Raw genomic sequence first — 25,531 nt, 5'->3', positions numbered from 1 at the left:
TTTAGGCTTTATGTTTCCACCATCTCAAAGTGTTTTGAAATGCCTTGTTTTGTCAAATACACATGTATTAACACCAGTACGCAATGCTGAAAAGAGGAAGCGCCCCAGAGTACTTGCCTGTAAAGTGACTGACCTTCAGTAAGAAAAGAAAATAGAGGGCAAGACCACACAGTCACCGTGCTGAGAACTTGACTGTGACAATGGCTGTACCTTATCTGATATCCAATGCCATCGCAGCATGTCCTGTACAACCCGTGTGTTGAGGATAGGATCCGTTGTTTATTTTTGCATAAAACAACGCTGGCTGATAAAAGCCTTCATTTCTGCTGTTTACCTGAGTTGTACAATACTACCGAATCCCCAGCATTGAGACTGGTATGAATAAAGTACATCTGAATTGATAGCGATCTGGTGGCTCCTTATGGTTATCACCAAAACAAATATTTCTTTCCTTTTAAACAATACCAGTTGCCTGGCAGTCCTACTTAAAATCTTTGGCTGCAGTAGTGTCTGAATCGCACACCTGAGATAAGCATGTGCCTGATCTAGTCAGGTTTTAGTCAAAAACAAAAGACCTGCACGCTTGTTCAGGGTGTATGGCTAAAGGCTTGTACACTCGCTTGATTAGTCAGCTGAGACGGCCGATAACGACTGCCTCAGCCAGTAATCAGGCGTGTATACAGTGGCCCCCAACGTGCAAGCGATCCACCCGGCGAATCAACTCGCCCCCACCCACGGCCAATCCCATTATTCACGCTGTTCCCCGCCCCACTGTGTGATGTCACGCATGGGCCGCTCTGTCGACCCTCTGCCTCCCCACATACCAATGCAGCGCGTCATCAGCTACACAACTGTCCAGCGCCATTACAGCACCGCCCAGCGATATCACCCAAAGGGATTGAGTCCTGATTTCTGATGGGCGACATCCACCAAGGGTGTGTACGCACATTAAGATTATTGGATACAGAGGCTTAGGCCTCGTTTCCATATAGCGTGCTTTCATGTGCGCTTATGGAAACACAATCGCAGAGACAGCAGACAGTGCATTGACTGCACTGTCTGCCGTTTCCATTCATGCGCTGGGATTCACAGCTGAATCGCCGTGCATGGTCGCCTGTATTTCGGGTCGTTTTAGCCCACGATCCCATTCAGTAATGAATGGAATCGCAAGCCCCGCCTCCCTGCTTGCAGTGACCGGTAGAGCCACGGGGCTCTGCGCTTTAAATGGAAACGAGCCCTTAGCAGGGCAGCAGGGCAATCTACACTTTTCTTGTAAACAAAAGTCAAGTTTATTAAGGTGAAAAAAGGCATATACAGAGGAAGAAACAGTGCATTGTCTTACATTGACATACAAACTACGGTACTTCTGAATACTAGCACAAAGCATACCACGCTGTGCATTCTCATATAAACATAAGTGCAGGTTATAAACGTCTAGTTGCATAATAACAATTTTGGCATTATCATTTATCAATAACAAGAGCCACACATATTAGTGCAGCTATTTGAGGTCAACTGGGAGGGAAGGTGAGGTGTTGGCCATAATAATAATAATAATGGAACAGATCAAAGCTCTTCTGTGTACGAGGCCTCTTGCACACTACATGCGATTCCATTTTTTTATACGATCCGAGTTTTGATTCCGCTTAAAAAACAGAGCAGCATGCGTACTTTTTTTTTTTTGGATCGTATGAAAAATCGGAATCGCTTGTTGTGTGCAAGAGGCCTAAACTAAAAAGGCCTAAACTAGCTTTTCGTAAGGCAAACCATTATTGACACATCTTAACTGCACGCCACCTCTTGTCTTGCCATAAAGAGTGTTTCAGAAAGAAACATTTTTAGAGGAGCACCGAGTCTCTTATCTTGAATGACACACAGTATTGGGTCACTGTTCATAGAGCACGCAATTTTGTCATGTAGAAAACCTTTGACTTGTTTGCAATAGCGCCAGTGGGTAACCACAGTCTCACACTTAAAGTGGATCCGAGATGAACTTTTACACATTGCATAATTGGGTTCCTTTCCTATTGTTTATAGGGCATTCCTCAAGCCAAATACTTTTTTGTTTTTGTTTTAATACTGTTATTCCCTATAAACTAAACAAGCCTCGCCCACAGGTTTTCAGAGAGCCAAGGCACTTTCAGACAGTGGCAAGGGCTCATGGGAGCTCAGTCTGGGCAGGAGGAGGGGGAGGTATTACTAGCCAGAGATTTCAGAGGCAGAGGGGAGGAGGAGGTGGGATTAGGTTTTTTTGCTCAAGATGCAGATAAGCTTGTCTATGTGTAATGTTTACAAACAACATGGCTGCTGTCATTGTATCACAGGAAGAAATAATCATATTCTATTAAAGCTGTTTGCAGCTATATTTGTTGTGTAAACTTTAGATAAGATATATAGACAAGTTACTTGTCATAGTTAGTTTTTCATCTCGGATCTGCTTTAAATCTGAATTATTGCAAGTACCTTCTGTTTTAAGAAGACAAACCACACTAAGCATTGCTTTTTTTAGTAGGAGGGCTTTTCGGTCATTTTTAGTCTCCTATACTTTCCTAGTGGTTTTGGGTCAACCTGAGCTGCTTGGTTACTCTGTTAGAGTGCCTACACAGAGTACTGTGTTTTATTCTGGTTATGTTTTGTGTTGTGCTAAATATGTTTTGAGATCAAAAACATCAGTGATATTTACAGTTTGATAAACTGTAGGGCTGGTTTTGTTGCTACAGTTATGTCATGCTTTAAAGTGTACCCAAGGCGATATGTGATATGATGAGATTATCATGTGTATGTATAGTACAAAACATATTAATAACCAGGCTGTTTTCCTTGCCTTATTTTGCTGCCTTAACCACTTAACCACCTGAGCGGTCTGGACGAGCTGAGCTCGTCCAACACCGCCGGAGGTCGCCGCTCAGGCCCTGCTGGGCCGATTTTAATCAAATAAAAAGCAGCACACGCAGCCGGCACTTTGCCAGCCGCGTGTGCTGCCTGATCGCCGCCGCTCTGCGGCGATTCGCCGCGAGCAGCGGCGAAAGAGGGCCCCCCTAGCCGCCTGAGCCCTGCGCAGCCGGAACAAAAAGTTCCGGCCAGCGCTAAGGGCTGGATCGGAGGCGGCTGACGTCAGGACGTCGGCTGACGTCGATGACGTCACTCCGCTCGTCGCTATGGCGACGATATAAGCAAAACAAGGAAGGCCGCTCATTGCGGCCTTCCTTGTTTATTCTGGGCGCCGGAGGCGATCGGAAGATCGCCTCCGGAGCGCCCTCTAGTGGGCTTTCATGCAGCCAACTTTCAGTTGGCTGCATGAAATAGTTTTTTTTTTATTTGAAAAAAACCCTCCCGCAGCCACCCTGGCGATTTAATCAGAACGCCAGGGTGGTTAAGGACCACAGGCTTACACCCCCCTAGTGACCAGGCTATGTTTTACAAATTTGTGATCTGCAGCTTTAATGGCTCGCTGCAAAGCCACACAACCGGGCTCCTCCAATGAACTTCGCCTGACCGTCCCCCGCATCACCCAGTCCCATGCACGCCTCCAAGACTTCTCAAGAGCCGCTCCGACAGTATGGAACTCCCTACCTCCACCCATTAGGGCAGCCCCCTCCTTCAACACCTTCAAGAAGGCCCTCAAAACTCACCTTTTCACTCTTGCCTACCACCCCTCACAATTGCTCTAAACCCACAGCCGAACTCTGGTCCCCTACCTCTCGTGTCCCTACGTCTCCCTCTAGATTGTAAGCCTTTGGGCAGGGTCCTCACTCCTTTTGTGTCCTACCTGATCATGCACCTCTATTACTGTGCACCCATGCCATGCATTTGAGTGAACCTAACTTGCCTAACTCCATGCTCCCATCCAGTGACTGACTAAGCATTACCTTGTACTCATACTGTGCAAGTTTAATAAATAGTAAAAGTAATGCACTCACAAGCGGTGTGTATTGCACAAGCATATATGATACAGATGCAGTCCCCGGGCAACTGTCCCGATCAAAGCCGTCTCAGACCCACGCTCTCTCGCATGATAAGTCAGTCCCTGACAAAATGCATAGGGCGGAGCTTCAGCACACGTGACCAGCAGGCAAGACAGAGTGTTCGGAAGCGCACGGAGCGGCAAGCAAGAGAGCGTGGGTCTGAGACGGCTGTGATCGGGACAGTCGCCCGGGGTCTGCATCTGTATCATATATGCTTGTGAAATACCCACCACTTGTGAGTACATTACTTTCACTATGTATTAAATTTGTTGGTTTTACACTATTATAGTATGTTTTAGTTACAGTGCTGATATCGGAACTCTAGTGGATATCTTGAACTGCGGATTATCTCTAACCCCTAAAGCTTTCATTCCCACCTCCGGATACTTTGGAGGGTATTTGGGTGAGTGCGGGCACATTAGGGGGTGCCCTGGCACAGTTGGTGTAGTGTGCGAGGTGACGGAACGTGACACTTTGGAGAGGTGTTGGAAGATTCCCCAGTTTAATGCAGTTATACACTACAGTGTTCTCCCCAGAATTGTTTTCCAGCCGGGTGGCATGAAATAGTAGCCGGGTGGCATGTAAAAGTAGCCGGGTGGGGCGAAAGGAGAGAATGCAGGGCCGGTGCTTCTGTGAGCAACTATGCTTACAGCATAGGAGGAGGTGAGCCGATGACAGCCGGGTGGTCACCAAAACTAGCCGGGTGGAGCGCCCGGCTAAAAGAGCCTGGGGAGAACACTGCACTATATTTGCTGTGTCTCTCTTTTTTGCATATGACGTGCATCTTGGCTGATACATTCTGGAGTGAAAAGACACACGGAATCCTGATCGGGATGGTCTGTGGACAACCTGTATAAGGATAGTGAGACGTTTTGTATCTAGCTTATGATTATGACCGCAGACTTTTCTTGTTATATATGTAACAATATTGTGAACACAGCAGTAGTGAGACGCCACGTTTGCAATTCTTTTTATATCCTAAGCGCATAGGAACTTTTTGGCTGTAAGGTTATAGTATGCACACAAAATACATGACTATAGTGTATTCAACGCTCAAATGCTTTGCATAAATTTGCATGCGCGTGTAACGGATGTAGATAAGCCCATGAGAGCCAATCGCTCTCTTAGCCTCTCCAGGGGACAGCCGAGTGTCACGGCTGTCCCCAGTACAGCACTGCCATAGATCGCAGCGCTGTGCAGTGTAAATAGATGGCAGTTTCACCGTCTGAAGGTCTGGTAGCAGCGATCACAGCTGGTAGACAAGCGGAGATGCGCGCACGGTCCCTTGCAAAACCCCGCCCCAGGACTTGACGCTTTACGGCCATAGGCGGTCCTGGGGCTTCCACCTTCCCGATGCCCGTCGGCGTTAGGTAGTCGGGAAGGGGTTAAAGAGTTAATTTTTAGACATGGAAGTGACAGCTTCTGTCTTGTTGGTACCTTGTCAGGAATATAGTAAACATCACTGATAAGCAGATTACAGCCATAAAAGTTTTCCTAGCAGAATATAACTTCTGAGGACAGGGGAGAGGTAGGATAAGGTTAATGGTTCATGTATTTTCACTCTGGGACACTTAATAGACTGCTACTGCTTAGAAACAATAAACATTTAAACTACTTTGTGAATGTTTAAAAAGAAAGGAAAACCCTGGGATACTTAAAAAAAAAGTAATTTTTAGGAGTAGGAAGATACATATAATTGTTGATCTCATCAGTTCGGTTTCACCTCGGGTTCACTTTAAAAGCAATGATTAGTGCTGGTTTGCTCACTGCCCTCTGTAGTTATTCATTGACAATCAAGGACAAGAATACAATGTTTTTATTGCTGTCTCTGTCCATATTGAGGAAATGCAACTACTTCCTGCCGGCAGAGGAAAGGTTTCTCTTCTTTAGCCACACTGTTTAATTCTAAGATCTTTGCAGTGGGCTGAGCTTTAGAAGAACAATCCTAATCAACTTAACTTTGAGCCCGAGACATTTCCCGTCTAAATTAACAGGAAATATTTCCTCTGAGGATTTGAGATGTATCTAAATGGAGGACCCAACATAAACATCATAAACCAAGCAAGAAAAAGCAGTTCCTCCAAACTAGTGTGTGTGTGTGTGTGTGTGTGTGTGTGTGTGTGTGTGTGTGTGTGTGTGTGTGTGTGTGTGTGTGTGTGTGTGTGTGTGTGTGTGTGTGTGTGTGTGTGTGTGTGTGTGTGTGTGTGTGTCTGTGTGTGTGTAATGAGTCGTCAGTACTGCATTGCGGGGTGGGGGGGGGGGAGCGGGCTGTGACCTAGCACCCGTTATTAACAGGCTGACTTTTTACTAGTGTATATATATATATATATATATTTATATATATATATATATATATATATATATATATATATATGTTTGGGGGAACTGCTTTTTATTGCTTGGTTTAGAAGAACAATCCATCTGAAAAAAAACATGACTTGTAGCCAGGGGAATGAATGTTTTAGTGAGTTTCCCACCCTGCTGTTTTCCAGCACACTCCACTTAATGTACTGCCATATTCAACACTCTTTGTATACCGGTAACTGTAAATGAAGAGCCTGTTGCTGTTTATGTTCTTCCCAATTATGCAGAATTCAAACAGGATCTGTGTGTAGCACTGCCTAAGGCTACTACAAACCACGTCATTAGTATCTCTGGAAACTGTAACATTTAAAGCAGAAATGTAATAATAAAAAAAATATCCAGTAAAGCAAACCTGTGAGGCTTGCAAGAAGAGGAATTTTGACAAAAAGGGTAAAAAAATAAATCAATACTTTGCAAAGTGAAAAGTTAAACAATAGTAGAGAGATCAAGAAATTATTGATATTTGCCATGTAAAATGTTCATAATATTTGATTCAGAATCAGTCTGCATGTAATCATCTTTACTACTGGCAGACATGGGAAAAAAAAAAAAACAGACCGCACCAACTGCCATTATTTATGACCACACCCTAACAATGCGATAGGCTAATAGGTTGCTTTTTTATAGATGTACACATGCACACAGGAAGATACTGCTTTGTTTGGGCTGGTGCACACCAGAGCGGTTCTGGAGCGTTTTTTAAAATGCTTGCAGGGCGAAAACCGCTTGGCTAATGAAAGTGAATGGGATGGTGCACAGCAGAGCAGTTCATTTTTTCAGAAACGCAAACTCGGGGCTGCAGCATTTTTTTGATTTCTGAGGCATTTCTGCCTCAATGTTAAAGTATAGGAAAGTGGAAAACTGCTCTGAAAACGCTAGATGAGAACGGCTTTTCAGGCGTTTTTTGTTACAGAAGGTGTTCAGTAACAGCTTTTACTGTAACAATATTTGTAATCTGCTACCCAAAAACACTACAGAAAACGCTAGGCATGTGTAGAAAACGTATCTAAACATGCCTAGAATCGCTCTGAAATCTGCTTCAAAAACCTCTAGCCTTTTGCAGATCTGCTAGAGGTTTTTGGTGTGCACTGGCTCTTAGGCAGTTAGAAACAGCGGTTATTTCACACAATGCACAAAGCTTCCACAGTGTGATGTCAGGACCTAGGTCCTGACATCACACTATGGGAGGGGTTTCACCAAAATATCAACCATGTCTCTGATTATCTATTCTATTCGATTTCTCATGGAAAAAGGGGTATCAGCTACTCATTGAGCTGAAGTTCAATCTTTGGTCACAGTTCCTCTTAGGATACTTACTTCGGGAGGGGGAAGCTTCTGGGTTCACGTGCTGAGACCCCCGAATATCACTGCACCTGCACAGTAACATGGACCCGCTTGGGCTTCAGCAGAAAAAGCTGAGCCTGATTGGGTCTGTAATACTGTGCAGGCACGGATGGCTTGAATGGCTCCCCAACACAGAGACGTCATCTAACTTACCCATTCCTCTATAGAAATGAACCCTTTGTGGCTACCTCTGCAGCTCAGCCAAGTCTCATCTTCCTGCCAATTTTCTCCCAGCTTAATGTGTTAGAAAGCATTTACTAGTGTGTTTATAAAAGCCACATGTAGCTCTCATCGCTCTGACTTCAGTAAGAAACGGCTTATCGATAATCTTTCATTGAACCCTCTTATAAAGAATGTGGGAAGGGTTAAATGCTTTTCAACTCATTGAGCAGGAAAAGATCGATAAGTCACTGCTGAACTGAAGTGCTGGTCAAAAGGTATTCATCTCTCACCAGCTGAAAGAGGAGGTTGATGGAGTCGGGTGGCTTGTACTCACAGTGAAAGGGCTGGCTGGTGCCTCTCCTACGTCAGAACTGATTACTTCATGGATGATGTTGTGAAAGGGAATGGTTTTTGAACAGATACCTGGTTTGTCCAATAACATTTCAATGTTGTTTAAAGGGAAGGTTCAGGGAGGGTGGGTTAAAAATAAAAATCAAATTCCACTTACCTGGGGCTTCCTCCAGCCCGTGGCAGGCAGGAGGTGCCCTCGCCGCCGCTCCGCAGGCTCCCGGTGGTCTCCGGTGGCGCGCCCGACCTGGCCAGGCCGGCTGCCAGGTCGGGCTCTTCTGCGCTCCAAGGCCCGGAACTTCTGCGTCCCACGCCGGCGCTCTGACGTCATCGGACGTCCTCCGTGCTCTACTGCGCATGCGCAGTAGTTCTGCGCATGCGCAGTAGAGCCCGGAGGACGTCCGATGACGTCAGAGCGCCGGCGTGGGACGCAGAAGTTCCGGGCCTTGGAGCGCAGAAGAGCCCGACCTGGCAGCCGGCCTGGCCAGGTCGGGCGCGCCACCGGAGACCACCGGGAGCCTGCGGAGCGGCGGCGAGGGCACCTCCTGCCTGCCACGGGCTGGAGGAAGCCCCAGGTAAGTGGAATTTGATTTTTATTTTTAACCCACCCTCCCTGAACCTTCCCTTTAACCCATTCGCTTTCCGTCGTTTTCACGTGAGAAATGTTCACCTCCCATTCATTAGCCTATAACTTTATCACTACTTATCACAATGCACTGATCTATAGCTTGTTTTTTCCGCCACCAATTAGGCTTTCTTTGGGGGGTACATTTTGCTAAGAGCCACTTTACTGTAAATGCATTTTAACAGGAAGAATAAGAAAAAAATGGAAAAATTCATTATTTCTCAGTTTTCAGCCATTATAGTTTTAAAATAATACATGCCTCCATAATTAAAACTCACGTATTGTATTTGCCCATATGTCCCGGTTGTTACACCGTTAAAATTATGTCCCTATCACAATGTATGGCGACAATATTTTATTTGGAAATAAAGGTGCATTTTTTCCATTTTGCATCTATCACTATTTACAAGTTTAAAATAAAAAAAAATATAGAAATATTTCATCTTTACATTGATATTTAAAAAGTTTAGACCCTTAGGTAAATATTTACATGTTTTTTTTAATTTTTTTATTGTAGTGGTTTTTTTTTTATAGTAAACATTTTATTTGGGTAGTTTTGGGAGGGTGGGAGGTAAACAATAGATTTATAATGTAAATGTGTGTTAATTTTTTTTAAAAAAATTTTTCAGGTGTAGTATTACTTTTTAACCACAAGATGGCGGCCATGAGTTTGTTTACATGACGTCACTCTAAGCGTAGCACGCGCTTAGAGTGACGCATCGGGAAGGAGACAGCTGTCGCTTTTTCAGCGGGGGAGAGGAATCAGTGATCGGGCACCATAGCCCGATACATTGATTCCTTGGCTACCGAATCCGCGGCCGGGAGTGCGCGTCCACGCGCACGACCGGCCGCGGGAGAGCGCGGTAGCGCGCATGGTTCCTGGACGTAGAAACTACGTCCAGGAACCAAAATAGGTTAAGCAGGAAAAGGAACTACAGAACTCAGCCAGCCAGGCACTTTGTATACCTATTATTATTTTCTTTTTTTTATTATTTTTTTTTAGCAAAGACAGGCAGACAATGGGCTCAATTCACTAATGTTTGGGAAAAATGAGTAAGATGGTCAAAAAATACAGAGTTGTTATCAAACATGTTTTATCGCATTGGAAATTAGCATCCAAACAAAATATCGAATGTTACGTACGTTTGGTAGCTTGGCGGTAACTTTGTCATTATTTAAATCTGTTTGATGAAATACTGTTGAATTTGGTAATTTATCAAAACAGTTTGCTGCTTTTTTATCAAAATGATCAGGGGGATTATGGGTATTATTAGAGGCGGAGAAATGCAAATAAGTCACATGAACATACTTTGGCACCAGATGTCGGATGTCGAAGCATCTTGACTCTCCGCAAACCAAACTCACTCAAACTTTACATAACGACAGGTGTAGTGTTGCTGCATTTTCATTCGGTATTTACCGGTGCAATGTACATTTTTCTGCTTTGTAAATTTGAAATATAATATTTTTACAAACAAAATCTGTAATTTATCGAATAAAAATAAATAAACCAACCACCTTTACCGCATTCGGTGTTTCCAAGGAAACAACTTTTGTGAATGTGCACGTTCGGTATTTATCTATTTGTACAATCAGACACTTTTACTATTTGCATGCAGTATGTGCTAAATGAATTCAGCCTAATGTACAAAGTGTTGTGCATTTGCTAATTGATTCACATTTTCTATGATATGCAATAAAAAATGGGAGGCTGAACTAGGTCTTTAATAGTCAGTTGTTTGTAGTCCATTTCTTTCCTCAAATGTCTATTTTTGGTACCCAGGCACCATGTTCCTTGTTTGCAAGCGGCGTTCTTTAGGCAGTATCACTCCCTAATGATCAGCAAGCTGTGCAGATCAAATCCAACACACTGTAATGAATGGGCCCATTGTCAGGCTTCTTAATGACCGTTTATTCTTTTTTGTCTTTTCAGAATAATAATAAAAAAAAAATGTATGACAAACCTCTACATTACTGTGACATAATAGGATCATCTGAGAATATCAGGCGGTTGCTTTGGTAATGCTGTACAAAATGGATAGGCTTTTTTTCTAGTTATTTATAAAAAGTTGTTGTAGAAGACCAGTAAATTCTTTAAATCTTAGCAGGTTATTATTTACAGCAGTTACTGTACATTGCCTCAAGCTTCTTTATGTCTGCTTTCTCTGTATTTCTGAATAGTATTGCTCATTGGGATTGATCTCACAAAACACCAAAATGTTGCTTTTTACATGCCTAAGAACCAGGGCCGGCGCTTCCATAGAGGCAAAGGGGGTAATTGCCTGTGGGGGTGCCCCTCCTCCCCTCCAGCTATGCTGACCCATGACAGTGGGGATGCTGTGTGTTAACTCTGTATAGGAAAAGGAGGCGCATAATGGGAACCCCAAAAATGCTTTGTAGGGGACATATGATGGACACCTAATGATATTGTGTGATGCAGGGGGATTGGATCTGGCCTGGCAGCTGGTTTAGGGGCCCTGGGGGTGACTTGGTTGGAAGGGGGTGTCAGGGGTCCCCCCAAGTTACTTTTGCCCCAGGGCCCCATTATAGCTAGAACCGGCCCTGTGTTTCATGCCAGTAATGTGTTAGAGTCAAGAGGATTACCTATAGAAAGAAAAATTATTTTATTGTAAAATAGCTTTTAGCATTTAGTAGCTAATTTAAACAATTTAGTGCAAGTTTTTGGCATGGCTGTGGAGTTGGAGCAATTTTGAGTACCTGGAGTCAGTCGGTGGTTTCATAAAACTGAGGAGTCGGGTGACTTTTGTACCTATTCCAAAGCTCTGGTAAGAATTAGACTAAGGAGTAGGAGTCGTGGAGTCGGAGCAATTTTGGGGTCCTGGAGTCGGTGATTTCATAAACGGAGGAGAGGGAGGATTTTTGTACTGACTCCACAGCCCTGGTTTTGCGAGATCTGAGCATTTTCTTCAGTCCTTTTCAAATATCAACCCTGAAATTACGTCCATTTTGCATGAAAGTAATGCACTGATATATGGATTACATGCAGAGGTTTCTAGGATAGTGACTATTTATTAGCAATAAGTTTAGTGACCTTGTGCACAAAATTGACTGCTTTCCAGTGTACTGCTGATTACTCCTTTTGCTCAATGACCATCCAGTTAAACAGATACATTGCAGGCAATTGTAGTAGGGGTGGATGAACACCCTGTAGAAAAAGTCACAGGAGACAAAAAAACGGGAGCCCAGTAGTGCAATATGTCAATGACATACCTTATTTTTTGTGTCTGCAAACATATTTCAGTTGAAATTCAAATATAGATGATTTAACAGTTGTTTTTTTAATTTCCTCTGTAATGTATATGTTACAGGCAAAGTACGAAATCAGGCATTCTATAGAATGCCTGAAGCGATTAGGTAAAGTACAAAATGTCTGTTTTGTTACGTACTTTTCCTAGGCATTCTATAGAATAGTATTAACTACAGAGGTTTATTGAGGTAAGCTATCTCATATCACTTTTCGATTTTAAGCTGATTTTAGATGCTTTTATTACACCAGGGTGCCTCTTTCCCTTTTACGTGCTAAGATACATTGCAGGATTGGGCGTACATGAACTCGGCATATAGTGTCCTCATAGTTTGTGAAACCATTGGGTCCTGTTTACACTTATCTGAGCTTGTGTAGCTCCTTGTGGGCAGCAGTAATCCCATTGTGTGAATGAACCTTTAGATATTGAAAACATTCATTTCAGACCAGTGGAGAGCCCCACAGATCTAAATAGAAGAATTATTGTCTGCCAGTGTATGGAAGCCAATACTATGTGAAGGGTCAGTAAGGAGTAGGAGAACATGGGGTTGAGGTTGGTGGGGAAGGTATACCTGGACAGCTCCACACCGGGTAATGTTAAACTTGACAGCCCCCACACCCAGCGCTACGATCATTTGGCCTATTAGGAACCAGGGCTGTGGTGTCGGTACAGAAATCATCCGACTCCATCTCTGACTTCTCAGTTTATGAAACCACCAACTCCAGGTACCCAAAATTGCTCCAACTCCTACTTCTTAGTCTTATTCTTACCAGGGCTGTGGAGTTGGTACCAAATCATCTGACTCCTCAGTTTATTGAAATCACGACTCCTAATCCAGGTACCCATAATTGCTCCGTCTTCGACTCCACAGCCCTGTTAAGAGCAGGGAAGCTTAGATCCGCATACGCACGCACATTGCATATCTGATGCAGTTCTTCACAATGCCCGCAGGGAGATCTCCCATTTTGTGCTGCTCCATCTCATGTTTTGCCATCAGTCCTCCTCCAACCTGCATAGCAACTGGGAGGCTAGTAGTGCATCTGTACAGCTTTGGAACCTGAACTGTCGCCCATCATCGTTTTTTTTTGTTTGTTTTTTAATAGATATTTGGCTCAGTTGAGGTTAATTTATAGCTATGTATTTATTTTAACCTGAAAACTTGAAGTTACATTTTCATTCAAGCTAACATCTGTACAGTACTGACATTTTATTGCTTTCAGAACAGCTTCTGACAAAAAAATAGCCATTTCAATGGCTGATGCTTGTTTGTGCTCTTTCTCTTTTTTTCTGTTCGATCAGTGTCAAATCAGTGTATTCTCTAGTATGTGAGACTCCCATTACGTCTTTGTCTCGTACAAGCCGGAGTTTACCTGCTCCTTTGTTAGATGTACTCATCTCCCTGCCAAAAAATCTGCAGAAAATGGAAGTAAAAAGCCAGTATTTTCCAGTCATTGCTACTATTATCCCTCCTGTTAACCACAGCGATGGCATAATTCCTTTGTGAGTTAAAAGAGGAACTTTACCAAAATACAGTAGTGAGGGGAGGGGGAGGATAAATCAATACATCGTATGATGTATTGTGATGTTAAGTGAGAAGTTAAAAAATATAAGATAGATCGAGAAATTATTGATATTCTAGATCAGAAACAGGTTGCGCTGGGCTGGTATATTATTGTATATCAATGCACTTGTAAGTGTCTGTAATCAGAACATATATAGATCATAAATTCATAAAAGTATGCTTTAATGTTTTGCTGCAGGTAAAAACTTGCTTATTTCATAAAATTATGTTTTAATATATTGATAGATATTTTTAAATTATTGATATTCGCCAGGTAATTTGTTTATGTTCAGGGGTGCTTGGATACCACTTTTTAAAATCCGAATTGATCCGGATACCCAGATATCCGGATCGGATATCCGAATCCGAACGTTTAAATATCTACGTTCATGCGGATATCCGAACGCATTATCCGGGCTATCCAGCAGGATTCGGATATCCGGATAGAAAAACCGGAAGTGCCCTTTAAATTGCTTTAAAAACGTTTTTAAGAGTCAATGAGGCATTTTGCATCATTATTTTTTAAAGGGGAACACTAATTGATGAAGTGTGGACTTAAACCCCCCCCCCCCTCCAAAAAAAAAATTGGCTGCCAGTTAACATTAGGCCCAGGTTCCAGACAGTGGTCGTGCAGCCCACATTGTGTCCAAAGTCCAACCGCACAACTGGGACATGACAGTTTTCAGCCAAGACACCTCCAAAAAATTACGCAGCAATTGTGTTTTGGGTTAAATATAGGTGGGAGCTGCACAGGCAGCAGGAGCAAGGCAATGCAGCAGCAGCAGGTGTAACGTGTGCCAGGAGCATGCCGGACGTGGCAATTGGCACTTAGCACGTGTCACATGGCACTTGCCAAGTGTCACGTAGCACTTGCCAAGTGTCATGTGGCACTTGCCAAGTGACAGTCAGACAGCAGAGGAGAAGACACTAGTGCACACTAACTGTCACACTGGCACTGCTCACAGCACAGCAGTTCTGTAGAAAGGTAACACAGTAGTACTACTACTCTAACAACTACTAGCACACTGACTGCAGTACTACAGTACTAACTAACTACACAATAACACAGTAATCCTATTCCCTAATCCCTAACCTACCTAACCTATACCTAAGGCTAATAGCTGGCCAGCAGGCAGCAGCTGGCCTGGTCTGTTCAAAGCACACACACAGACACATAGCAGCTGCCTGCAGCAAGCACAGACTGTCAAACAATGACATCAATCAAGCTTAGTAACGATTTAACAATAGTGTAGTGATAGTGAAGGGGTTAATCACTGAACAGCTTATCACTGTGTACAGCCTTTGCTACTAGGACCAGCAGCACTGGAGCACACACTCTAATGGTGGGCATACACGGTGCGTTTCTTTCCTATCAATCGAGCCGCTGATGGGCTCGATTGATAATATCCGACAGGTCCGATCATGAATGGATCGATTCCCCGCTCAATTCCCGCCCGTGGACAATGGCAGGGAATCGAGCGGAAGAGAAGCGGGGACGAGCGGTAATCGATTTGGGCGCGCGGGGACGCGGCGGGAGTTGATCCAGCGGCTAATCGAGCCACCGGACCGCACCGTGTATGCCCACCATAACTGTCACACTATGACATCAATAAAGCTAATTAACGATTTAACAATAGTGTAGGGCCATGGTCCTGATATCACACACACGCACACAATTTAGTGACCGGAATCTGTCAAGGCCATGGTCCTGATATCACACACACACACAATTCAGTGACAGGAAACTGTCAGGGCCATGGTTCTGATATCACACACACACAATTCAGTGACAGGAAACTGTCAGGGCCATGGTCCTGATATCACACACACACAATTCTGTGACAGGAAACTGTCAGGGCCATGGTCCTGATATCACACACACACACACACACACAATTCAGTGACAGGAAACTGTCAGGGCCATGGTCCTGATATCACACACACACAATTCAGTGACAGGAAACTGTCAGGGCCATGGTCCTGATATCACACACACACAATGCAGCAACAGGAAACTGTCAGGGCCATGGTCCTGATATCACACACACACACACACACACACACACAATTTAGTGACCGGAAACTGTCAAGGCCATGGTCCTGATATAACATCCCTGATGATCCCTGATGATCTATCTAGAGAAAAAGGTAAATATTTCTTGTGGCAAAGGAGGTTTCGGCTACTGATTGGGATGAAGTGTTCAGTCCTTGGTTAAAGTTCCTCTTTCCAACTTCAAGTGGCATGTAAGAAGTGATTTACAGCACAAATCCATAAAATATCACTGAACTCGATTTTGAACAATAGTTGTAATATATATGCATTTATATTTATAGTCCTTTATTACCCACAGTTTAGCTTAAAGAGACACTGAAGCGAAAAAAAAAATGATGATATTATGATTTGTATGTGTAGTACAGCTAAGAAAAAAAACATTAAGATCAGATACATCAGTCTTATTGTTTCCAGTACAGGAAGAGTTGAGAAACTCCAGTTGTTATCTCTATTCAAAAAAGCTATTAAGCTCTCCGACTAACTTAGTCGTGGAGAGGGCTGTTATCTGACTTTTATTATCTCAACTGTAATTGAACTGTTTACTTTTCCTCTGCTAGAGAAGAGTTCATTACTTCACAGACTGCTCTGAAAGACTCATTTTGAATGCTGAGTGTTGTGTAATCTGCACATATTATAGAATGATGCAATGTTAGAAAAAACACTATATACCTGAAAATAAAAATATGAGAATATTTTCTTTGCTGCTAATCTTCTAGTAATTATTCATAGTACACAACCAATTCATTATATCATATATTTTTTTTCGCTTCAGTGTCTCTTTAAATTACACAATATGTCTCTTTTCTACCATGTGATGCCAGTGAGCAGTAACTGTATCTGTCTTTCTTTACCACTCAGAAGTCACCTTGAAGCCGCCGGACATGAGTGTGAGCTCAGAGATGCTGCTAGCTTAGAGAGCCCATTAGAAGTGGCACAACTGATTGCGCAGGAGAAGTTTGATGCTGGGCTGATCATTCATTTGTACAAAGCTGGAAGATTACTTCTGGGTAACAATATTCTCTTATTTTTATTAACAATTTCACCTGAACCTATGTAAAGCAGAGCTGATTATAACTCATCGCCTCCAGCCACCTGAAACATCACTAAACGTTGATGCATCATTCCAATGACCTCAGCTCCTCTGCCATGGTACTTAGGGGTAACATTTGATTCAGTACTCTCATCTGTTCCCCACTTGTTAATCATTTCCTTTTACTAGAACAGCATTCAAAGAGTTATGCTGGGAATACATAGTTTGTTTCTTATCCTTTTCCATTCACTTCTATCAGAAATTGAGCGACAAAAATATCGAAAGGGAGGTCGAACATGTCGGACATTATCTATCCAACTATCTAATCATCTAAAAAATGAACCGTGTATTCCCAGCATTACACACAGGACTTAAAAGCTCCCTTCCGGGAAAGCAGGACGCATCCGAACTGGAGATAATGTTATCTTGTATTTAATTGTATCAAGTGAGGAATGTAAACAAACACTTCTCTGACACTGCAGAGTCACCTTAAAGAGAATCTGTATTGTTAAAATCACACAAAAGTAAACATACCAGTGCGTTAGGGGACATCTCCTATTACCCTCTGTCACAATTTCGCCGCTCCCCGCCGCATTAAAAGTGGTTAAAAACAGTTTTAAAAAGTTTGTTTATAAACAAACAAAATGGCCACCAAAAGAGGAAGTAGGTTGATGTACAATATGTCCACACATAGAAAATACATTCATACACAAGCAGGCTGTATACAGATGAATGATTTGACTCTCTGACTGTGTACTCAAGGTAAGGAGGCGCCAAAAGGATAAAAAGAGGATCCAATATAAAAATGTTAAAATTGTAGGTGGCAATGGTGGGCTTGCTCACCTCACAAAGGACCAGCACTGGTTCAGTGTAACAAAATCACATAATTTAATTACTACTCCTTAGCAGAAAAACAAACAAAATTGCAACGCGTTTCACGGATCTCAAGTCCGCTTCATCAGGCAACAAAAAGTCACATAAGCAGGAGCAACCGTGGTGCTAAGTGGACGCGGAGGCGCCATACGTGTCCACTTAGCACCACGGTTGCTCCTGCTTATGTGACTTTTTGTTGCCTGATGAAGCGGACTTGAGATCCGTGAAACGCGTTGCAATTTTGTTTGTTTTTCTGCTAAGGAGTAGTAATTAAATTATGTGATTTTGTTACACTGAACCAGTGCTGGTCCTTTGTGAGGTGAGCAAGCCCACCATTGCCACCTACAATTTTAACATTTTTATATTGGATCCTCTTTTTATCCTTTTGGCGCCTCCTTACCTTGAGTACATTTTGATCCACCTGGTGGATGGGTGTTGACACCCCTCTTCTTTTTTTCTACGGAGAGCGACTTTCTTAAAACCTGAACGAGGACAGGTCTAATCTCCTCGTCTGCGATTGAAGTGGTTGCCCCTATTGGCAACCCATACTTGTGAGTATAAACCCTTCTTTTCCACAATTGTGCCATATACCATACGATAATACACTATCGGGGGCTCTCGATCTCTTCCTTTCTTCTTGTTGCTCTGACTGTGTGGAGCTGCTTCTCCACAGTCAGAGAATGTGTCACATTCCTCACTTGATACATTTAAGTAAACACAAGATAACATAATCTACTACTTCGGATGCGTCCACATTTCACTACACTGAACTGTCAAGCTCTGTGTGTAACCCTTTGAATGCTGGTCTAGTAAAAAAAAAATGCTCGTTGCATTTAATATGGTTTAAATAATGTTTTAGAGCAAAGATGAAATGCTGGGTTATATTCCGCTTTAAATGTATGCTTTACGTCTACTGTTACGCATGCATTTTTCGGTAATGTACTGCATGCTATATGTTAACATACCGCAACCCGTTATACCGCAATGCTCCCGCTGCACTGTGAATGACGCATAGATGGTGCATTGCAATTCGGTAAGACGTGTTACACAGCGGCTGTTACACCGCAACGCATTACTGTAAACATGGCCTTAGACTATTATATATTATTACCAGTGTAAGGTATATTGGAGCTAGACAGGGTCAGTTGCATAGACCTACCAATGAACAAAAGAAACAAGTGGAAAACTATGCATTCAATTTAACTTTAGAAATGGATATCAGCGCCACAGAATATGTTGGTGCTTTATAAATCAGTAATACTAACAATTAAATCATCAGGCCACTACTGGTTTCCAAATAATCTCTATACACCTTTAATAAACTTGTAAACAAGAAGATTGCCTAGCTCAGGTCTAGAAATAAACCCACACAAACAAAAACGAGAGAACAAACACAAATGTCTTAATCTGATTTATTCAAATTTATGTTTGCTTAGGAAAGCCTTCAGCATAACTTATACTATTAAATGTGTGGATTAAAATGCTTTATCTTAATATATAAAATGGGAACACCAGAAGCAGCTACATGAATGTACTAAAGTCATTACTGCTTTCTATACTGTGATTTACAACTTATGCTTGTAATCTGATTTTCTCTGTTAGTACATTGCTTGTTATTTTGTAGTTATGTGAAATATACACATTAATTTATATTTGTGTATGTAATAAGTAGCTATAAGTACTAGTAGTCATTGCCCAGATTTTATTCAGGGAGAGGTAGCTGGTGCTTTGTCCTCCTGGGAGAGGCACAAAGGGCGGAGCATATCAGTGGCCCATGTGACTCAGAGGAGACGGAGGTAAATGAGCGCTCCAACTGACCCACAGAGGCTGTTGTGAAGGAGTGAGCATACTTACTGGAATTTAGGTAAATCCACTTGCAGGCTACCCAAAGAATCCCGTAGGAACCAGCTGACACACAAGTCCATTCAGTTACAAGGACTGGTGAGACTCTGCCATGTGACGGATGTCTATACAGCTGTGTATCTCCCTTGCTCTTATTGTAACTTATAAGGACAAATTAAATACTTTTTGCGTACCAGTTGAGCATGTCCAGCTTTTTATTCAGTTTGTCATGCTGCTTAGTTTCTTCTGTTTATGGTAGAAGACAGTAATGAGTAAAATTATATACTGTTTTATTCTAGGGAACAAAATCCCTTTTGGGGCAGTGTTTGGTGGGACAGACATCAATGAAGATGTGAAGAATGAAGAAAAGTACAGAGTTATGGGAGCAGTACTGGAGGAGGCCAGGTACTTGAACTGAATGATGTCTTGCTGACACATTTGGCTACACATCATGTGTATTACCCAGCACCACATGATGCCTCATGATGAGTTTCCATACACCGACAGAAAGTGACGGATTCATTTCCTGTATGGCTTGGTGAATAGCTGAGAACATTACGAACTTCCTCCTCTTCACTGAATCATTTAATCCTAAGCATAAGACCTAATCTCTCATACTTCTTCTTTTGTTTCTTTTTATCATTTCTAAAAAATGTTTATGCTTCCTCTTTCAGTTGTATGAAATCTTCCTGAAGTAGGTAGAACAGGATATGAAATAATTTCTCAGAGCCTTGATGGGCCATTGATATTCTTTTGTTAAGAATTAAAGCAGACCTGAACTTTTGCATAGAACACAGTTAAAAGTTTTCATTCCACATACAAATGCTGTAGAAATCAACTGCACTTAGGGCCCATTCACACTAGAGTGTTTTGCCGCGATTTCGTCAAAACGCTCAAACGCTAGCGCTTTTTAAAAGCGCTAGTGTGCTAAAACCCTATGGGCTCGTTCTTACTTGGGCGATTTGCGCTAATCACCGCAAATCTCCCAAAAACACGAAACGCAAGCGCGTTTCCTGCACTATTTTCAGGCGATTTCCCGACGATCTCGTTTCAGTGCTACAGAAGCGCTAAATGCGATCGCAGAAAAATCGCCGCAGTGTTTAGTGATTTTTCCACTGAAAAATCTCTCCTGCAAAACACCGGTGGTAATTGCCAGCGTTTTGCAAACGCAAGTGTGAATGGGCCCTAAGTCGTGTATGTTTATTTAGCTGTAGGAGAATGTAATTAGCCTTATTAGTAAGAGAGACTCAGGGCTCTGCAGCTCAGTTTGTACAGGAAGAGACAGGCATAGGCTTTAACCCTTTCTGTGCTCCCTGACAGTTAAAGTACCCCTGATCCGGTTTCCCCCCTTTAAACTTTTAATAATGTTTTATTATTGGTCACAGCACCATCCTCCCCCTTCCAGTGCCCCCTGTGGCCCCGGTTCTGCTCAGTCGTAATCTGTGACTGAGCAGAACGTCGAGTATGAGCCGGGAGGAAGTGGCAGTTCTTCCTCCCCTCTGTGCGCCCATAATTCTGCCCCCTCCACCTGCCGCTTCATAACCCACTGATGTTGTGCAGCTGAATCAGTGTAATATGAGTGGGTATTGATCAGGCTTTGACTTACCATTTCCATCATTTTTAGAAAAGTTACACCTACAGTATATCCAATGAAAATAGGTACTTTTCATCTATTAGATTGCAAAATTAACTTACGTTGCTTGATTACTGATTTTAGACATCAGTACAACTGCGCGGCTCCGTACTAAAAGCAGCTGTTGAAGTAGTCACAGCCCAGTACTGTCACCCACTGGAGACATTTGGCAAAATGAACAATACAACACAGGAAACCACTGAACTGTCGAGCAGTTGAAATCCTATATAAACAGGCAACATTTCACTTTAATAACTTATTAGTAATCAGTCTGTAAAGTTCTCAGATGTACAAAGAGTATTGTTAAAAGAAAAGTGGTGCAACACAGTCATCATTGTGGCCTGTCCCAGCTTTGTTTGAAATGTTGCTGTCATCAAAATCTAACTACAATAAGTCCCCGGTTAACAAACGAGGTAGGGGACTATAGGTTTGTTCCTAACCTGAATCCATACTTAAAGAGGAACTTCAGCCTAAACAAACATACTGTCATTAAGTTACATTAGTTATGTTAATTAAAATAGATAGGTAGTATAATCTCATACCCACACTGTTTTAAAAGAACAGGCAAATGTTTGCTTTCATGAGGGCAGCCATGTTTTTGGTTGAAAGGAGGTGACAGGGAGCATGAGACACTATTTCAACTGTCCTGTGTGCTGATCACCCCTCCCAGGTGCTAGGCAACGTGAATAACAACATAGGAAATCCCATCATGCTTTGCACAGCATCAGGGAAAAAACGCCCGGGCAGTTTTCTTTGATGGGTGGAGCTTAGCTAAAAATGCAGCTAAAAATGATGCTTTGGTAAGAAAAACAAAGTTCTGATGCTGTGAAACTGTTAAAGAAACACCAAGCCTTTTCAGTGCTGCTGAGTAGATTTTTAGTCCGGAGGTTCACTTTAAGTCGGAACACCATGCAATCTCTGTCACCTGTACCACCTCTGCGCCCTTAGTGTCCAATTGCCTCCACCGTGTCCCTCTGTACCACCTTTACACCCTCCTCTCCTTTGTGCCTCATTATGTCCCCCATCTGTACGAGTGATGATCGTATTGTGCTAATTACGCTTACGCAAAATTTCATATAAAATTTTGCAATTATGAAAATACATAATTAAGACTTTGAAATTGAATTAATTACATGTAATACCCTCAAACGTCCAGCCCTCCCAGCGTGGGATCACAGGTTTGCTTTAACCTTCCTGGCGGGGGTAAGCCGCGCAGGAGTATTTCTCAGGTCCTGCTGGGTCGATTTGCACAAATTTTTTTTGCTGCACGCAGCTAGCACTTTGCTAGCTGCAAGAGCACACCGATCGCCGCAGCTCCGCCGCTATCCGCCGCTATCCGCCGCGCCGCCCCCCCCTCCCCCCCCCCCGACCCCTTGGGCAGCCTGGCCTATCAGCGCCAGGCAGCGCTGAGGGGTGGATCGGGACTCCAGATGACGTCATCCAGCCCCGTCGCCATGGCGAAGCCCTCCAGGAAATCCCGTTCTTTGAACGGGATTTCCTGATCACCGGAGTCGATCGAAGAGGGTAGGGGGGTGCCGCTGCACAGCGGCTATCATGTAGCGAGCCCTAGGCTCGCTACATGATTTAAAAAAAAAAATTACAAAAAAACTGCTGCGCTGCCCCCTGGCAGTTTTTTCATAGACCGCCAGGAGGGTTAAAGGACTTCCGATGCAAATATGATGAAAAAGCTTTTACTCACCTGGGACTTCTTCCAGCCCCGAGCAGCAGTCTCAGTCCCTCACTGCAGCCCCGGTCCTCCTCGTTGTCCCGCTGGCCACGGTTAAAGATCGCAATCCCGCCAGCGGGTCGGCTTGCCTGCACAGGCATTGATGCCCGCGCGTCCACGTCATTTGGTGCATACTGTGCCTACCCACAACTACTGCGCAGTATGCGCCAGAGGATGTGGACGCAGAAGAGCTGATCTGCCGGCAGGGCCACGAACTCTAAGAGCGGCCAGCGGGACAACCCAGAGGATCTGCGGTGAGGGACTGAGACTGCTGCCAGGGACAGAAAGAAGCCCCAGGTGAGTAAAATCTTATTAATTATTTTCGCATCTGAAGTCCTTTAAAAAGTACATATAAAATGTGTATGCAGAACTTTCTATATAGTATAGTGCAGTGATGGCTAACCTTGACATTCCAGCTGTGGTGGAACTACAAGTCCCATGAGGTATTGCAATACTCTGACAGCTCAAAGCATAACTTGGGGAGGCAGAGGCATGATGGGATTTCTAGTTTTGTAACAGCTGGAGTGCCAAGGTTAGCCATCACTGGTATAGTGTATTGCAGCAAAATGTCATTTTACTGAGTTAAAAAACTATTTTTATTAGATTTTTTAAAATTGATTTTCTCAAATACTACAGATTCTTTCAGGAAAAAAAAATGTTTTTGCCTTGTTCCCGTTTTCTAGTCGTTCACAAGTCAGAAGTTCGTAAGTCGGAGACTACCTGTAAGCATATATTTAAAGAACAATGTTTCCTAGTTCAAGCATTTGGTATGCTGTCTTTGTACTATTTTCGATTAAATAGTTTATGATTTGCAGGTTATGATTATATTTTCATTTGCATTTTTTGAGTGGGGGTTGTAACTAAGTAATATGTGAAGATTTTGCTTCTCTCCCTGTGTAGAGTGGTAGAACCCTCAGTTTGGAAGCAGATACACCTATTGATAAAGACCTGCTGTGTAAAGAGATGATTAGAGCTTGGAAGTGATGAACCTTGAACAGGTCACATGCCAGGCTGGCAGAAATGAGGAACTGAAAGGGAGTTAGTTTGACAGAGAACCCCCTCTTGTTATGTGAGATGACATAGTTGTGTAATCTTTTACATTTTCTTCCAGTTTAGTCACATAGAAGCTAAACTAGGGACTGTGCATCTATAACCTAAGACTGTGCATCTATAACCTATCAGTGCAGATTAACCTTTGTAAAAAGAGTAAATACATCATGTAAAATGTACGGTACATTTCCTCCCCTTACATTTTATGTAATTTTTGTTTATCCTTACCTTATCTTGTGTGTCTGCAAACATATTTGAGTTGAAATTCAAATATAGATGGTTTAACAGTTTTTTTTTATTTCCCCTGTAATGTATATGTTACAGGCAAAGTACGAAATCAGGCATTCTATAGAATGCCTGAAGTGGTTAGGCAAAGTACAAAATGTCTGTTTTGTTATGTACTTTTCTTCAGTAAAAATGGTTAAGCGCTCTTCTCTGCCTGTTCCTTCTTAGACACAGCAAATATGTCATATAATGAAAAAGCCCCCCCTTCGGGGAAAGACTCACCAGACTTCTAGGCCTCCAAGGCCAATGCTCGCATTCGGGGTATTGGCCACCCCGCAGCCTCTCTGGCAGTCCTCTCTTGGCTATTCCCAGTCTGTGTAAGCAAAAAGCGGATTCCACATCGCGTAAAAGCGTACCAGTTTATTTTTAAAAAAAGTTAAAAACAGATCAGTGGTGTATAACCACTCATTGGGTCAGAAAACTTCATCAAAAATGAAAAACACAGCCAGCTCCTTGTTTTACAAGCTACCTGATTCCAGGTACAGGGGTATGCAGAGATGAGATGCACTAAGCTGGTGACAAGGCGCACGCCTCTGTCATTTAGAGTCCCTCTCCGCAATAGCTTACTGGCTAGTGCTCTAAAAGATACCGAGCCTGCTGCACACAGACAATCCTGCCGCGTCCAGCGAGCGTCGTGCGCTGTGACGTCACTCGTGCGCTGTGACGTCACTCCGCGGAGCCACGGAGACGTAAGTACGTAACAGAAACAGACATTTCGCACTTTGCCGAACCTGTCTTAGGCATTCTTTAGAATGCCTAGGCAAAGTGCGTAACACTTTGTACTTTGCCTAAAATGGTCAGGCATTCTATAGAATGCCTGAGTTTCGTACTTTGCCTGTAACATATATAGCAGAAATAATGCCATCAGTGGAGATGGTCAGTGGGATGCAATTAATTTTGTCTTGCATGCAAATGTTGTGTATATTGTTTGCAGCAGATCCTCACCCCTTTTTGTCTTGGAATTTGTTGTACATTTTATTTGTCCTATAACACTTCTCACTGTAATTAAGTCTACCAATTCTGTATTTCGGACCAGTGGCTGTATTTGCTGTTTACCATTGTCTGCATTATTATGTAACCCATGTTTGTTTCTTACGCTTTACAGCACCATGGAAAATGTTGACGCTTTATAAATCAATAATAATAATGCACTTCCTGCTGAAACTGTCTGGCCCAATTCCAATTTCCATACAATTTGCATTGCATTTTTTTTAATAAAAGCACAATTTTGAATGCAAGCTAGAATTATTTGCATCTCATTGACGATCTTTAGCCATCAATCTCCCTGGAGTCTGCAATTGGCAATACCGCCTATGTGTTATGGTTAGACTGTTGGAATACATCCATTGGTCCCATGCTGGCCATGAGTGGCATGAAGGCGTGGTGGATAGCACACTTACCTTG

The 25,531-nt window shown here is 42.9% G+C and overlaps 1 protein-coding gene across 1 annotated transcript in view; it reads left to right on the top strand.

Moving 5' to 3' along the window:
- The window catches only part of GLT1D1 (glycosyltransferase 1 domain containing 1), a 143,111-nt gene that overhangs the window by 3,611 nt on the left and 113,969 nt on the right, over positions 1 to 25,531 (top strand). The window contains exons 2-3 of the mRNA XM_068271598.1: positions 16,547 to 16,695; positions 19,733 to 19,838. Of these exons, the coding sequence (XP_068127699.1) occupies positions 16,547 to 16,695; positions 19,733 to 19,838 (255 nt within the window). The remainder of the gene's footprint in view (positions 1 to 16,546; positions 16,696 to 19,732; positions 19,839 to 25,531) is intronic.

The sequence above is a fragment of the Hyperolius riggenbachi genome, chromosome 1 (assembly GCF_040937935.1).
Source record: "Hyperolius riggenbachi isolate aHypRig1 chromosome 1, aHypRig1.pri, whole genome shotgun sequence".
Lineage (NCBI taxonomy): Eukaryota > Metazoa > Chordata > Amphibia > Anura > Hyperoliidae > Hyperolius > Hyperolius riggenbachi.
Note: the sequence above shows the minus strand (reverse complement) of the source record. Positions and strands in the feature narration are given on the sequence as shown.